Here is a 13,473-nt window from a genome sequence, read left to right as displayed (position 1 = left end):
TGTTAACTATATGTGCCTTGCAAAGTAGAATCCTCTGTGCCGAGTACTTCTTAGTGTCTAGAACACCTTTGCTCTTGCTAATAAGAGATGAATTTTGGTGGAACTTCCTATTTCTGTGTGCCTGCAGTTTGGTAGCAGCTGAAGGTGGGCAGTAACCTAAATTATCACCTAATGTTAGCAGACTGCTGTGGTCTTTCCTTCCCAAACCACAGCAGCTTGGGACATCCACTGTATTGCTCCCACTTCTGTTGGAAGATAAATAATTTCTAAAGTGCAGATAACTGGGAAGATCTGAAAATATCGAATTTGCTCCCATATGCAGTTAGAAATGGTGCTGAGATGAAGAATAAAAAACAGCTGTTTTACAGGGACTGACCCCAGATGTTAGACTGACAGCTCCATGCAATGTGCACCTCATCAATAGCTCCAATGGCTATGAATCCAGACAGCTTGTGTCCCCCCCCCCTTCTTTCTGTCCCCATCAAAGGATAATTGCATGCATTGTGTATCTACTGCAGCCACATAATGGACAGTGCGTGGCCAGCTCTGCAGTATACACGTATCCCCTTTAGAGATGAGAGGTGAGTGCTGGTGCAAACAGAAAGGGTCTCTCATGGTATTGTGGGGTTACTGCAGGTGAAATGGGATTACTGAGAAATGTCTGAAGGACACACCAACATGACACTGTCTCCAGCCTGGGGATAACTTGTCCTTCATCTGAGATGGTTGCTTGAGTTGGCTGGTGTACTGCTCACTAATGAGATTTGTACTTTTGGGGTTTCCCATTTGGCTAACAAACCATATGCATTTTATACCTGACCTTATTCTGAAAAAGGCTGTATTTACTCTACAACACTGGCATTTACCCACATTCTCCCATCCCTGCTGTTAGTATGTGGAACTATCATATATCCCTTCCCACCTTGTTTCTCCATTACAACTCGTTCTATTTCTTTTCTCTCCAGATGGAGAAAGATGAAACTGTGAGCGATTCCTCTCCACACATAGCCAATATTGGACGCTTGGTAGAGGTAAGTACATTGGGACCATCGTAGCTCTAGTAACTTGCATTGTACCGAGGCTAAATTTCCCAGCCATCTTTGCTGTCTGAGTTAAGACCCTTTGTGTGCTTCACAATAGTTCTTAGCTGTGAAAAGTCCTTCCTGCACAATTCTAGTCACTCTTTCCTTACCTTTCTCCCCCACTCGATACAGTAATAACCTTCCTTGAAATTGAATGGCTGTGTCCTTAGTATTAGTAAACACTTTCCCACCCGGAGTCACTTACAGAGTCATTGTGTTTGACAGAATTACTGAAAGCCATGCCATAGTGTACAGAGCTGCCCTTTCAGCTGACATGTCAGCGCGTAGGAAGTGCTCATTAAGTGCTCTGCAGTTACATTTCACAGCACTTGACTTCATTGCAATTGTCAGTCTTATCCTCAATGAACTATGAGTCAAGGATAAGATTGCATTAGTTGCTGGAAAAGGGGTGTGGAGCAACACTTGGTTGGCTGCTATTTTGGCACACCATATTTTTGAAAGAAGCTCTTATCCTCATCCATTTCAGACTTCATAGTCACTTTGGAAGGAGGGGAGAAAATTCTTAGTTAAATGTGTGTGCACATAATGCTGTTGCTAAAGACCACCAGACACTCAAAGCATCAAGGATAAAACCCACTTGATTTTGATCCTTTTGTCAGAGGAGGGGTGGCCAGTGATTCAGGCGAGACTGAAGTTGCTGGGGGAGGAAGTATCACTTCCAAACATATTGCAGTTGTACCATTAGCCACCAACTCGGAGAATTCAACTTTGTTCTATAGAACCCTTAACTTCTTGGGTTCCTTAAATGGCTGACTCAGAACCTGGGAGTTTGTTCTGTTAGGGATTGGGACTAACAAGAGGCGGCGAATGGGCTGTCCTGTTTGCAGTGGGATACAAGCAAGGAGTTGGATCCCTGAACAAAAACTGCCCTCTTGTGGTTCTGGACAGGTATTTTGTGTATATAGCCTTCCACAGTAACCAGGAGCAAAGTGAATCCTCAGACACTCCACCTGTTAAGAGAAGTGGGGCACACAGTCTGACATGAAAACTTAAATAACAGGATACAGTGGGCCAAATCATGCTGTGGAAAGCATTGCATCTCAGTACAGTCAACTGAGCCGGTGAAGGGGTACTCATAAGAGACTGTAGTAACTTCTAATAACCATAGAAACAACTGCAGTGATTAATAGGCTGGTTTCTCCCTTTCTTCTAGGACATGGAAAACAAAATCAGAAGTACGTTGAATGAGATTTATTTTGGAAAAACAAAGGACATCGTTAATGGGCTGAGGTAATGGACCATCCACAGCTGGCTCTTAGAATTCACTTAGCCCCTCTCCCTCCCCCAGCAGCATCTGCAGTATTGTCCCACAGTCACAGTGACTGGCATTCCTTTGCTAGAACTTCCCTTTTCCATATCTCCAGTTAGTCACCTCATTGTGTTTTGGAAACATTCACTAGTAGTGGTGTATTTAGAGAACATTTCTCTTACACCTTTTGACTACAGGAATTTGCAGCACTTTAACCCCTTGTTCCCTGTTCAAGAAAAGCATAGCACAATAAGATACTATAGCTTGATGAGATTATTTTTTAATGGGCAGCTTAATTATTCAGACTGAAGGTTTTATTTGCTGGGTAACTAAATTTTGACTCATAGACCTAAACTTATTCTTACAAATAATTCTCAAATGCCAAACAATCATAAGGAACTGGTGATTCTATGAAAACAGAGCTTGTAGTTTTTTTTAAATGCGCCACTTATTTTCTTCCCCACTCCCTCAGGCTGGAATGTAGTTTACCAGAGCAGACCAAGTGAATGAGCCGAGCCTGCTGTGTATTTCTGCAGGGAAGTTGTGTGAGGCTTTGGACCTTGATCATGTCCAGTCAGGAACTTTGCATAGCAAGTTCTGGGTTGGTGTTTTTTAACTCTTGGATGGGGGGGAGTGTAGAACTCAGAGGTGTTTGCTAAGTAAACTCTTCTACCCTGTAAATTGGACTCCCCAGCATAGTTCAATAACGCAGAAAACACAACAGACAAATATGCAGATTCTGCAGTTTCCATGCATACTGATGTATGAAAGCATCAGCAGGTCTGCCCTGCAATGGTAGAATTATGGTGCTGATAACACTTCTGCTGCCTTCCTAATGGCAGTTTGGCTGGAGTGGGACCTAGCATTTGTCACTTATTTAATGAAGTGCTGGTTGAAAATTGTCCCTCATTTTCATTGTGGTATGTGGGGAATTGGCCAGGCAGCTGCCATTAACATCACATGGAAATATGTAACTGATTATTTTTTCCTGTGTGAACCTTGCTGAAAATCTCTGTAGTTGAATCTATATTCTCCAGTACTTCAGTCTAAAAGAGCTAATATTTTGGGCATCAATGAGGTAATCTGTTTGGAACCGTTATCACCCAGAGTATCTGGGTCTGGCTTTTCCTTCTCACCTTTCTTGTTTCCTCTGACTCGTGTATTTACACTTGTTCTTCCTGAACACGTTCCTAGTGGCTTCCAGGATGCCAGCTGTCTGTTACTGGGTTCTTCTGACTGTTCTTTTCCCTATTCGACTTCACTCATTTCTGAACTACTCTCTGTAGATCTATTGATGCTATTCCCGACAACCAAAAGTATAAGCAGTTGCAGAGGGAGCTTTCTCAAGTGTTGACCCAGCGTCAGATCTACATCCAGCCTGATAACTAAACCAATCCAGGTACCCCTGCCTGTGAGGTGTGACAATCAGCATTAAACTAGGAATCACCCTGCCAAGAACAGGCTGTCTTACCTATGCATGACAACTGAAACCAGAACTAACCCCGTAACTCCTGCAGACTGATGACCAGTTTTTAATTTGTTTCACCCGAGGGCTATTTCTTCATAGAACCAATGAATGCCTTGATCTTTATTCCCACTGTATGGAGTTCTGTGCACTGAAACGTGGGGGGATTTGCCAGTTTTGTTTTGCACTCTGTCTTGGGGGGCAATTATACAGTAGATGGCCACGTACCCAAAGTGGTGGTAGCTCGTAGTCACTGGTTTGACCCAAAACCCTAGGACTCCATTACAATTGCACCATCACTTTTTTTTTTTACAGCAGCTGTACAGATCTTATAGAATACTCATTCCTTGTAATTTTACAGTACTCCTTTCCCTCTGAATAGAAGGAAGGTTTTGGAAGTAAATAGCTGTCCTTTCAATTGTAAATGATGAAATACAAAGGGCACTTTGGTCTTGGTACTTCCAAGGCCAATAGCAACCAATGCTGATTTCCCCCTTCCTTCCGAATCCTCTTTTTTGCCTTGTATATATGAGTCTTTCTTGGAGCTTGAAAATTCAGCTCCACTCATGCTACTGAAATGTTTCTAGCCTCCATTTTCCTGTGCTGTGCACAGCCCATTATAAAGGGGTTTGCTCATATACTGTAGGTTGCTCTTGGAGTTTTGATTGCTTAGGATGCATGGCAGTGACTAACCTTGGGCCAGTTTTAACCTTCCACTCCAATTCCTAATGAGTTACAGATGCCTTCTTAAACATGCTACGCTGACGGAGGGGAAAATGAGCACTGTTTGTTGATGATGGCCCAGAACCATTACTTTAACCTGTGACAAATGCAAATATAAAATGTATATATTTATATTAAAGCAAATGAATTCTCCAGAGACGAGAGAATGGAAATACTTTCTAATAACATTAGAAAAATAACTCTGATACAAAAAATGGACTTGCTTTTCAGAAACGAGCACCCAGGAATAACCTGACCATAGGAGAGAATGTAAAATATAGAATATATGGAGAGGAGTCTACTAAATTGGATGCTAATAGCTTTCCTGAGGAGTTAGCATCTCTTTAAAAGGCCAGTGTCATTGTTCTGTTATCTGATCAGTTATAAAATCCCTTTTTAACTAGGGATCTTTATTGTACCTTGCTATATAACGGCTGAAAGATTTTTAGCCATGTCCATGAAAGTATTAATAAGCAAAATCAAGGTGATTCTTTAAATGTGTGGCTTTTTTCTAAATCCATTTACTAAGAAAGCCAGGGGTCTATTTTGTCTGCAATACCATTCACATCTATTCTGCTTCACCTGCTTTGGTTACAGTTGATGATTGTAGATAAAGAATAAACTGGAGATGCAAATAAGTGCCTGAACAGAAATCTCTGGACATGCTGTACCCCAGTAAAGAACTGGGATAAAGGAATAGTATGTGTAAAGCAGAATTGTCTCATCATATGACTTTCTCACGAACTGCCAGCAGATATCGGAAATATCTCATCTGTAGCTGAAGATCTATAGCTGAAGATCTATAGCTTCAGCTCAAAAATAAAGATTTTTAAAAGTTAAACTGCTCTAATATCAGTGGTTCTCAACCTCTCCCATACAGTGACCCCTTGAGATCTGTTCACCATCCTCTTGGCGTTTGCAATGCCATGTTGACAGTTGCTCTAGTGGTCTGCTTTGTTGCAGCTGCTAACTCAAGAAGGAAAATACTCTCCCTCCGATCCCCAAAGCAGCAGCAGAAATGCCACTGAACACTTCCTGCTTAGGGTACCAGTGACGACAACAGCCCCAAGAGTTCCTTGTTGGAATTTTTTTTATTTGATGCGTTCTGCTAGAAGCCCATGATGGGGTTTGTAGCTAGTGGGCCTCCATTCCATAATGAAAGAGTACTTTCCTTCCAACAGCTACATCGTAGCTTATAGGAAAATACAAAGACTAGCTTCTTAAAAATCTCTAGCTTTCTAATGTACATTTTTATCTGTTTAAACTAAAAGCAATAGCTGCCCGAATGCCTAGGTGAACCTAATGCTTTGTGTCTCGAAGCACATGGACATACATGAGAGATTCACTATCTTGGTAATTTATTCCATAAAGCGGCTTTCGCAAGCCAGAGTTAAAACAACTCTCATTTGGACTCTGCCCTAAGAAGAGAGAAACTTCTTAGTCTTTCTGTAAAGCAGCTTCTGCTCTTTCCATGAGTAAGTGCATTGGAAGGGATGGTATGACATGGCTGCCACATACTGAGATATTCATTACCTGGACTATTTGTTAGGTCCTGCAAACAGGTCCATTGCAGTTTTGCCACAGAATAACTGCTGGATTATCTACCTTAACGTCATGATCACTTTGAGATTGATCCCCTCTAACACACAGTCTGAGGGACAACTAGATGTTCCCAAGATCTAATGTAAAGGATTGGGATTCTCCCCCCCAAAGAATTGGAGGTAGTGAAACTTCAGAGGAAGTATATCTGTGGTGACTCCCTGTTAGTGAATTTTGCTATATTTGCGGAAAAGTGTTCACTTTACCTTCTGTCCTCCGTATTTGCAACATGCAAATAGAGGTTGTTTCCTCTAAGCCTGCTATTGCCTCAAATCCCAGAAGAATACCTGTTAAAAATCACTGCTTTCAAATGTCCCACTTTAATTTGTTTCCTTCCTCCCAACAGGTCTGTGCAGACTTTTGCAGACAAATCAAAACAAGATGCTCTTAAAAATGACCTGGTGGAGGCTTTGAAGAAAAAGCAGCAAAGTTAAAATACTCTTCATGCTAATAAGACATGCCATGCACTCATTAGATTCCTTTCTTAGAAAATTCATTTTTCCCCAGACCCCCCTTTTTGGTTACATCACATCACAATTTGCATCCAGTACTATCCATATGCCGCCATCTTTCCATGAATAAAGCTGTACAAACTTTTTCAGTCTCTGAAGCTTACTTTGCACCACATTTTACTATCGAGACCTTAGAATATATTTCTGTAGAAGTCATGCATTTTTCCCCCTTCTCCCATTTATATGCATAAACACCATTCATTGTTTCTTTTCCTCCCCTCCCCCCTGCCTTTTGTTACATTGGTGTAAAAAATGTAAAACAAAATTTATTAAATACTGTGGTGTGTGAAAGAGGAAAAACTGGAAAAACATATTCCACGTATGTGTGGGGACTGGGCATGGGGGATGGCTGGTGGGAGGGAGGGAAGAGAGGGTGTTCCTCAGTGTTGTACTATACTGACTAAACCAGACTTGCAAGGAAACATTGATTTGGGGACCCACTGAAAGTTCTGCTCTTCTATAATAGCCTTGTTCCAAGGCACCTTTCTGTCAATTTTTATGGAATGCAAAAGGGGTTTTTGTTTTGATTTTTGTTTTTTGTAAAGCTTGAATTGAATCTACATCTTATACTTGAGCCTCCATACTAAAAACAAAAAAACCCACAAAATAAAAATTATAAAATCCTGGGAAGCAATGTGCATCCAGTGTCCTTTTTATTTCTTCTTCCTTCCTGTCTCATTGCTTAGCGTTTACGCTCATGATGCATTCTTTTATGGGAGTAGAGAGCAGCTGCCCCGTCTATACACAGACGTTTGTAATTTAAACTACTATACTGTATGGCCACAGAAAGCAAGTGAGCTCTTCTTGTCTCACACCAAGATCAGCTGAAACTTATTTGGTTGAAGGGAGACTATTTGATTTACTTTGCTAGTCACAGATGGGGTGCATCCCGCCAGCTTTATGTGGCTGTGTTTTTCATTAGCTTGCCATATTTTCAAGATGTTGGCATGAGGATGTTGGCACCCTGCTGCATTCTGGGATTGGAGCTTCAGGCATATAGCAAATGTGGAACAGATGTATTCTAAGAAGAATTAGAATATCTGGCATCATTGCGTATGTTGAACATATTTGAGGTAAATCCTGTTTGTTAAAGCACTCGGGGAGAAGAGAGGCTTAACCAACACTTGGAAATGTTAAATGTGGCCAATTCTAAGCAATGGCACTAGTGAAAAACTGTTCGACCACTTCATTTCCTCCTAGACACCTTTTTAACTTACGTAAGTGAATTTAGTGCTTGTGGAAGGAGCAAGACCTGTAGCTCTGTGGTCAGAAATCTACTTATTCACACCAAGAATGTCTTTCAAGTGGCAGTTGGAAGGCCTTTCTCTTGGAAGAACCATGTCCAGAAGACCATCAGCTTCCATGTCCCTTCAGTCCATGGCCTGTCTCCTGAGAGAACCAGCAGGGGTGCATAGTGGACAGACACACACTACACCACAAAACGACTGAGCCTGCCATGTCTCATCTCTGGTTTTTGAAAGTATTTACTTGCTACTGGGTTGGAGGAGGGACATGAAAGGCCAGGATGTAAGATGGCGGGTGGTTTGGTAGGAATAGGAAAGTGCATCTCACCCTCAGGGTCAGGTCAGGCTTTGACTAACGGTCATTTGGGAAATCTGATCCAGAGGGCTGCTCATGGAAGAAAGTAATAGACTTAAATGTTTTTGTAAAGAGTGACATTTGTCCCATGTTTGTCTTCCCCCAGCAAGCAGCACTCCTAGGAAGATGGGGGCATGACTCCCCTTCATAACTCAGCTCCTAATAGCTATCAACAGAAGCTGGGAGTGGATAAGAAGGGGTGGATCACTTTGGTTGCCTGTTCTGTTGATTCCCTCTGAAGCATCTTGCATTGGCCACTCTTGGAAGACAGGATACTGGGCTCGATGGACCCTTGGTCTGACCCAGAATGGCTGTTCTTATGTTAACACACTTCTAGTAGCTTAAGTTAATGCTGTTAAGGGAGTTGCCAATGTTTCCCTTTACTAAGTTGATTATGAACATCTTAGAAATTTGTTCAACTGGCTGCCAAGGAAGTGAGAGAAATGTTAGACTTCATCTGACTCTCCCCAGAACTGAGAACAATCTGGCCTGACCTACATATACTTTCTCTATCCTCAGCTGGCAAACAGCTTTCATTGGTGACCCATAATGCTGGGTAACACTTGCCAATCCTTTGCCCTATCATCTGTTCACCCTTGCTCTGGGCTAGATTAGCTAACCTATCTCCTTCACCTTACTTTCTTCCTGCAGTGCCAGTATTGTACCAGAGAGCACCTTTTACTTTAATACTGACCTCAGTCCAACTTTGCAGTTGCACTGTATGGTTTGAGGAAGAATGGTTTTGTGCTTGACCTTGGATTAGGACAGCTGGATTCAGTTCTCAGCTCTGCCATGGATTCCATGTGTGATCTTGGGCAAGTCACTTAATCTTTGCCTCTTGTTCCCCACCTGTAAAGCAAGGATACTTCTCTACCTCACCTGGGATGGTGTAAGGAGAAACTCATTTATGTGTGGGAGGTGCTCAGATACACCAGTAGTGGGAGAGATTTGAAGTCATTACAAGTAGCCAATAATTGGTCCAACTCTTTCCTTTGCTCATTAATTTACAGAGATGACCTATAAGGTATTCTTATTATTGGGAATATAAATTGTCTTCACAGTCTTTTTGGTTCAGAGGAATATCATAGAACTGAAGCAGCTGGCTACCTGTAGTCAATCTTCAGTTTAAGCTTTAGCCCAATTATGGTGAAGTGGTAGAGTTTAGTCAAGCTTTCCCATCAGTCTGAACTGCAAATGGGGCCTGATATGGGTTTTAGTAAGTCTATGGAGACACATTTTAAGCAGCTTTGAACATGCTGTCTGGTCTTGTGCTTTTTTGTTTATAGTGGGTGCTGATTAATTCCCATAAAATACAATGAGAGGGAGAAGGAAGCAAATGCCTGATGGGCTGTCAGCATCTGGCCTACAGAATTATCCTCTGGATGACCCTATGTGAATGTGAAATGAAAATGTAGGCATAAATATTGATTGAAGTACTTTTTTACTCTAATTATGCTGTTCCAATGTGACCTATTTAACATTCAGACATCTGCATGTGATTAAAGCCCCATGCCTGAGTGTTTACCCATGGGGCTTCTAGTGTCTCTAATACAGGTCATGTGAAAGGACTGGAGCTAAGGAGTAAATGTACATACTCCCTCCTTAAAATCTGCAACTTCAAGAGTAACATTTGAGTTTGTGGTGTTGCCATTTGGTTCTGTAATGTGGAACTTCTGAAGTTAGAGCAAAATTTGTAATAACTCCTGAAGTTTGAAAATAGTATGTCAACTTAGGCTGGGGAGCAGCATGTTCCTCCCTGCTGTTTCTAATTCTACCGGTTACCTGTTCTAAAGCTGCTTTCTCACAAGCTCCTCCTACCCCTGGTTAACTACAGGTGAGACTAATATTTATATGTTACAGGGATTATACTGCTAACAATACAAGCCTGGTCTACACCTAGATTTAACTAACAGAACTATTTTAGTGAGGGATATAATTTTTAAAATCAGCCATTAGTGATGCATCACCACTGTGAATGTAGTTAATGGTATAGCTTCTTCCCCTACAGGAAAATAAGCTGTAGCCTTATAAGCACTTTTCTACTGCCATCAGTGTATCCATACTAGGGTCGTTGTACTGTTTTAACTATACCTGTGTAAAAAAGAAAAGGAGTACTTGTGGCACCTTAGAGACTAACAAATTTATTAGAGCATAAGCTTTCGTGAGCTACAGCTCACTTCATCGGCTGCATTATGCTCTAATAAATTTGTTAGTCTCTAAGGTGCCACAAGTACTCCTTTTTCTTTTTGCGAATACAGACTAACACGGCTGCTACTCTGAAACCTGTCATTATACCTGTGTAGTTAGTCTAGAATAGTAGGATTTATGTAAGGCATTGTCTATATACAGTCAAATGAGAGATTCACGCTACCTATCCAGAAGCAGCATTGTCTAATGGGGAACATGGTGGACTGGAGACCTACGTTCCATTCCTAGCTCTGTCTCTGACTTGTGTAACCATGAGGGAAGTCACTTCTCTGTTCCACTCCCACCTTTTGGCTAGGTAAGGCTCTTACATAGTATCTAAGACAATGGGATCCTAAACTCCATTTGTCCTTAGATACAATTTTCTATTTCTCAAAGTACACCAGGAACAGCTCTGGCTTCTGAAGTACCATCAAATAGGCACAGGACAGGTGTCCCTCTAATACTGTGTCAACATACCTTGGGCAGGGGCAGGGAAGAGTTATCTCCCTCTTGCTGACTAATATAGTTAGCAAGTGATAGGGTCTAGCGTTGATAAGACTTTCAGCATCTGCCTGGAGAAAATGTGTGGCTCTAAATAAGAGGTTCTCATGCTTCTTTAAAACATGGACCACACTTTAATCGAGTATACCCACCTCCCTGCCTATTTGCAATTGCTTACCTGGAAAAGTAATTTAGCATCATGTAGCCGGACCAGAGGAATGGTGAGCCCCTCAACAGCAGTAAGTGGCCAGAGCCCATAGTTCTAAAACCTCATTTAATGTAAAGCCAGATCCTGCAGTGATGAGCACTGCTATAGCTGTGTGTAAAGGGCCATGATTTAGCAAAATATTTTTGAACTTGCTTAAAGTTAAGTATATTGAAGCACTCTGCTGAATTGAGGCTTCAGTCCAGAAATTTGAGTCAAACTTTGCTAATCACCTTTTGAAACTGTTACTTTGTTTCCATCTTCCTGAAAGAAAAGATAGTTGTCTAGGTATGACAACAGAAGCAGCTCCAACCCAGAGCTGGTTATATATAATCTGGCTCTGGCCTGTGTTCATCTATGCTTCAAATATTGCTATGGCAGAGAACTTGATTATAAAGCGTTGTTGCCTAACCTGGTTACAAATAGGGGCCTAGCTCCTTAACCGTAGTGAATTGGCATTGCTCCCTTGAATTTCAATATGCTGTTTTACACTGGCTAATCTGTTTTTTGTAGTTCCTGTTAGAACTAAAACATGGACTTGAATGGAAGAGTTTCTTAAACTGGCAGGATTTTCTGACAGTCAATCTAAGTCCATCCTCTTTTAAAAGGCACAAAAAGAGGGAATTATGAAACTCATGAATTAGTAATTATTAGGGTGAAAATCTTAATCTCTCCCCTCAAGAAAGTAGTGGGAGAACTCCTGGAAAAATCAGTTTAGTAGAAGCCAGTATGGAATCCAGCAGCGGAGAGTGTAATTAACTAATCTCTGAAAAATATTCCTACTAGGGCATTTCTCTTAAATTGAGCATTTGTAAGACATGTAACTTCTTTCCATCAGAGCCCTGGCCAAAGTTCAGTAATCATGCCATACAATTAAGTTGTCCTCCTGGCCTCTTCCTTATTTTAAGATCAGCAGCAAAACAATGCAGAAGGGATTAGTATGTAGGTACAGGCTGTGTTCTTTCCCTAGATTAGAGAGCTCTTTTGTGAGCTGCTTCACCTCATGTGAGGGGAAGGTTTGTAGCAGCATTGTGGAATCCTGATTACTAAGAGCTACCTCGTGACTAGACGAGGGAGGTTGTGTGGGGTTATACAGCCCTCTCATGGCTGAACCAGTGCTCCTGATTATGCAGAGCAATGCCACCAACTACAAAGCTATATGGGGGAAAGCTTCACATATCCTGCCCCTAAGTAGCTATTCATTTGAGAAAAAACAAACTCACTTTCCTCCCTCCCTTTCGTAGCAAAGGACTAATAATTTAGTGCTACTGTGAGCCAGGTATATTAATTCTTGGTATACTTTATAATGAAAAGTACAGGACTATGAACCCGGTTTCTAAGTCAAATGGACAAGGATGATGAAAATAACCTGAAGTTTCATTGTGCTCACCTGCTTGCTAGAGCCTGTGCTTGAGCTGTGCTGTGAACAGAATCACTACAGGCTGATTTCCTGCTCTAGGAACTGTACCTCCTATGCACCATCCAGCTGTTTTTAAAAAAAAAAAAAACCCAAAAAAACAACAAACTTCCCTTCCCACCTCTTCCTACAAAAGTTGTGATTTGAAGATTAATCTCACCACCTCTGGCAGGGAAGCTTAAAGGTAAGTGCTCCCTTTTCCCCTTCTTCCTTCAAAAAAAATATAGTGCACATATTGTGCACATCCCCTATGCCAGCTGAGTCTGGATAACAGGTTCGCTGGCTTCTTGAACTACTAATACAAGCAAGTGCTAGTTGTGTAACACTAGTGAACAGACTCTCTCCCTCTCTGCTTTACAACAGATATGGACAATATAAGCTGTGACCGGTCAGCCTCTTGCCTCCTGCTATTGGGCCAGTACTGACTACCCCTAAAGGCCAAATGTGCATCAGTAGCCACCAACTGGCCCATTGTTGCACCCATGTGGGGTGCAATGACCTAGGCTTGTTTGAAGTAGTAGGGATCTAAGGTATGTCTACACTGGAGCTGGAGCGTACCTCCTAGTCTCGGTAAACAGAGACATGCTAACAGTGGTCAAGCTAGCACACCAGAGATGCCATGGACATTGGGGCCAGGGCTAGCCCCCCAAGCTTGGACCCACAGCGCAGAGGAGGCAGCTCCTAGCTCAACATCTCACCCTGCTTTTTTTTTTTTTTTTTTAAATTAAAACCTTGCTGATGTGGCAGCAATGCCACTCTTGCAAGGCTGGGAGGCACTGTCCCACCTCTAATGGAAGTAGCTGCAGTAGCTCTATTTGACTCAGTAGAAGACTCTTCTGCAGTGTATTGTAATATGGAATTGGGGTTGAAGCTCTCCAGCTCACAAGCAGAGACCAGCTAATTTGACACAGAT

The 13,473-nt window shown here is 41.9% G+C and overlaps 1 protein-coding gene across 3 annotated transcripts in view; it reads left to right on the top strand.

The window, feature by feature from the left end:
* The window catches only part of CAPZB (capping actin protein of muscle Z-line subunit beta), a 105,727-nt gene extending 98,446 nt beyond the window's left edge, over positions 1-7,281 (top strand). For 2 of the 3 annotated variants that reach the window (XM_038376443.2, XM_038376445.1), the window contains 4 exons: positions 966-1,031; positions 2,257-2,333; positions 3,639-3,751; positions 6,486-7,281. In XM_038376443.2, coding sequence (XP_038232371.1) covers positions 966-1,031; positions 2,257-2,333; positions 3,639-3,741 — 246 coding nt within the window. In that variant the 3' untranslated portion in view covers positions 3,742-3,751; positions 6,486-7,281. The remainder of the gene's footprint in view (positions 1-965; positions 1,032-2,256; positions 2,334-3,638; positions 3,752-6,485) is intronic. The other variant, XM_038376444.2, reaches the window with a different exon arrangement.
* Positions 7,282-13,473: the final 6,192 nt, after the last annotated feature.

The sequence above is a fragment of the Dermochelys coriacea genome, chromosome 18 (genome assembly GCF_009764565.3).
Source record: "Dermochelys coriacea isolate rDerCor1 chromosome 18, rDerCor1.pri.v4, whole genome shotgun sequence".
NCBI lineage: Eukaryota > Metazoa > Chordata > Testudines > Dermochelyidae > Dermochelys > Dermochelys coriacea.
This window is presented reverse-complemented; position numbering and strand designations above follow the sequence as displayed.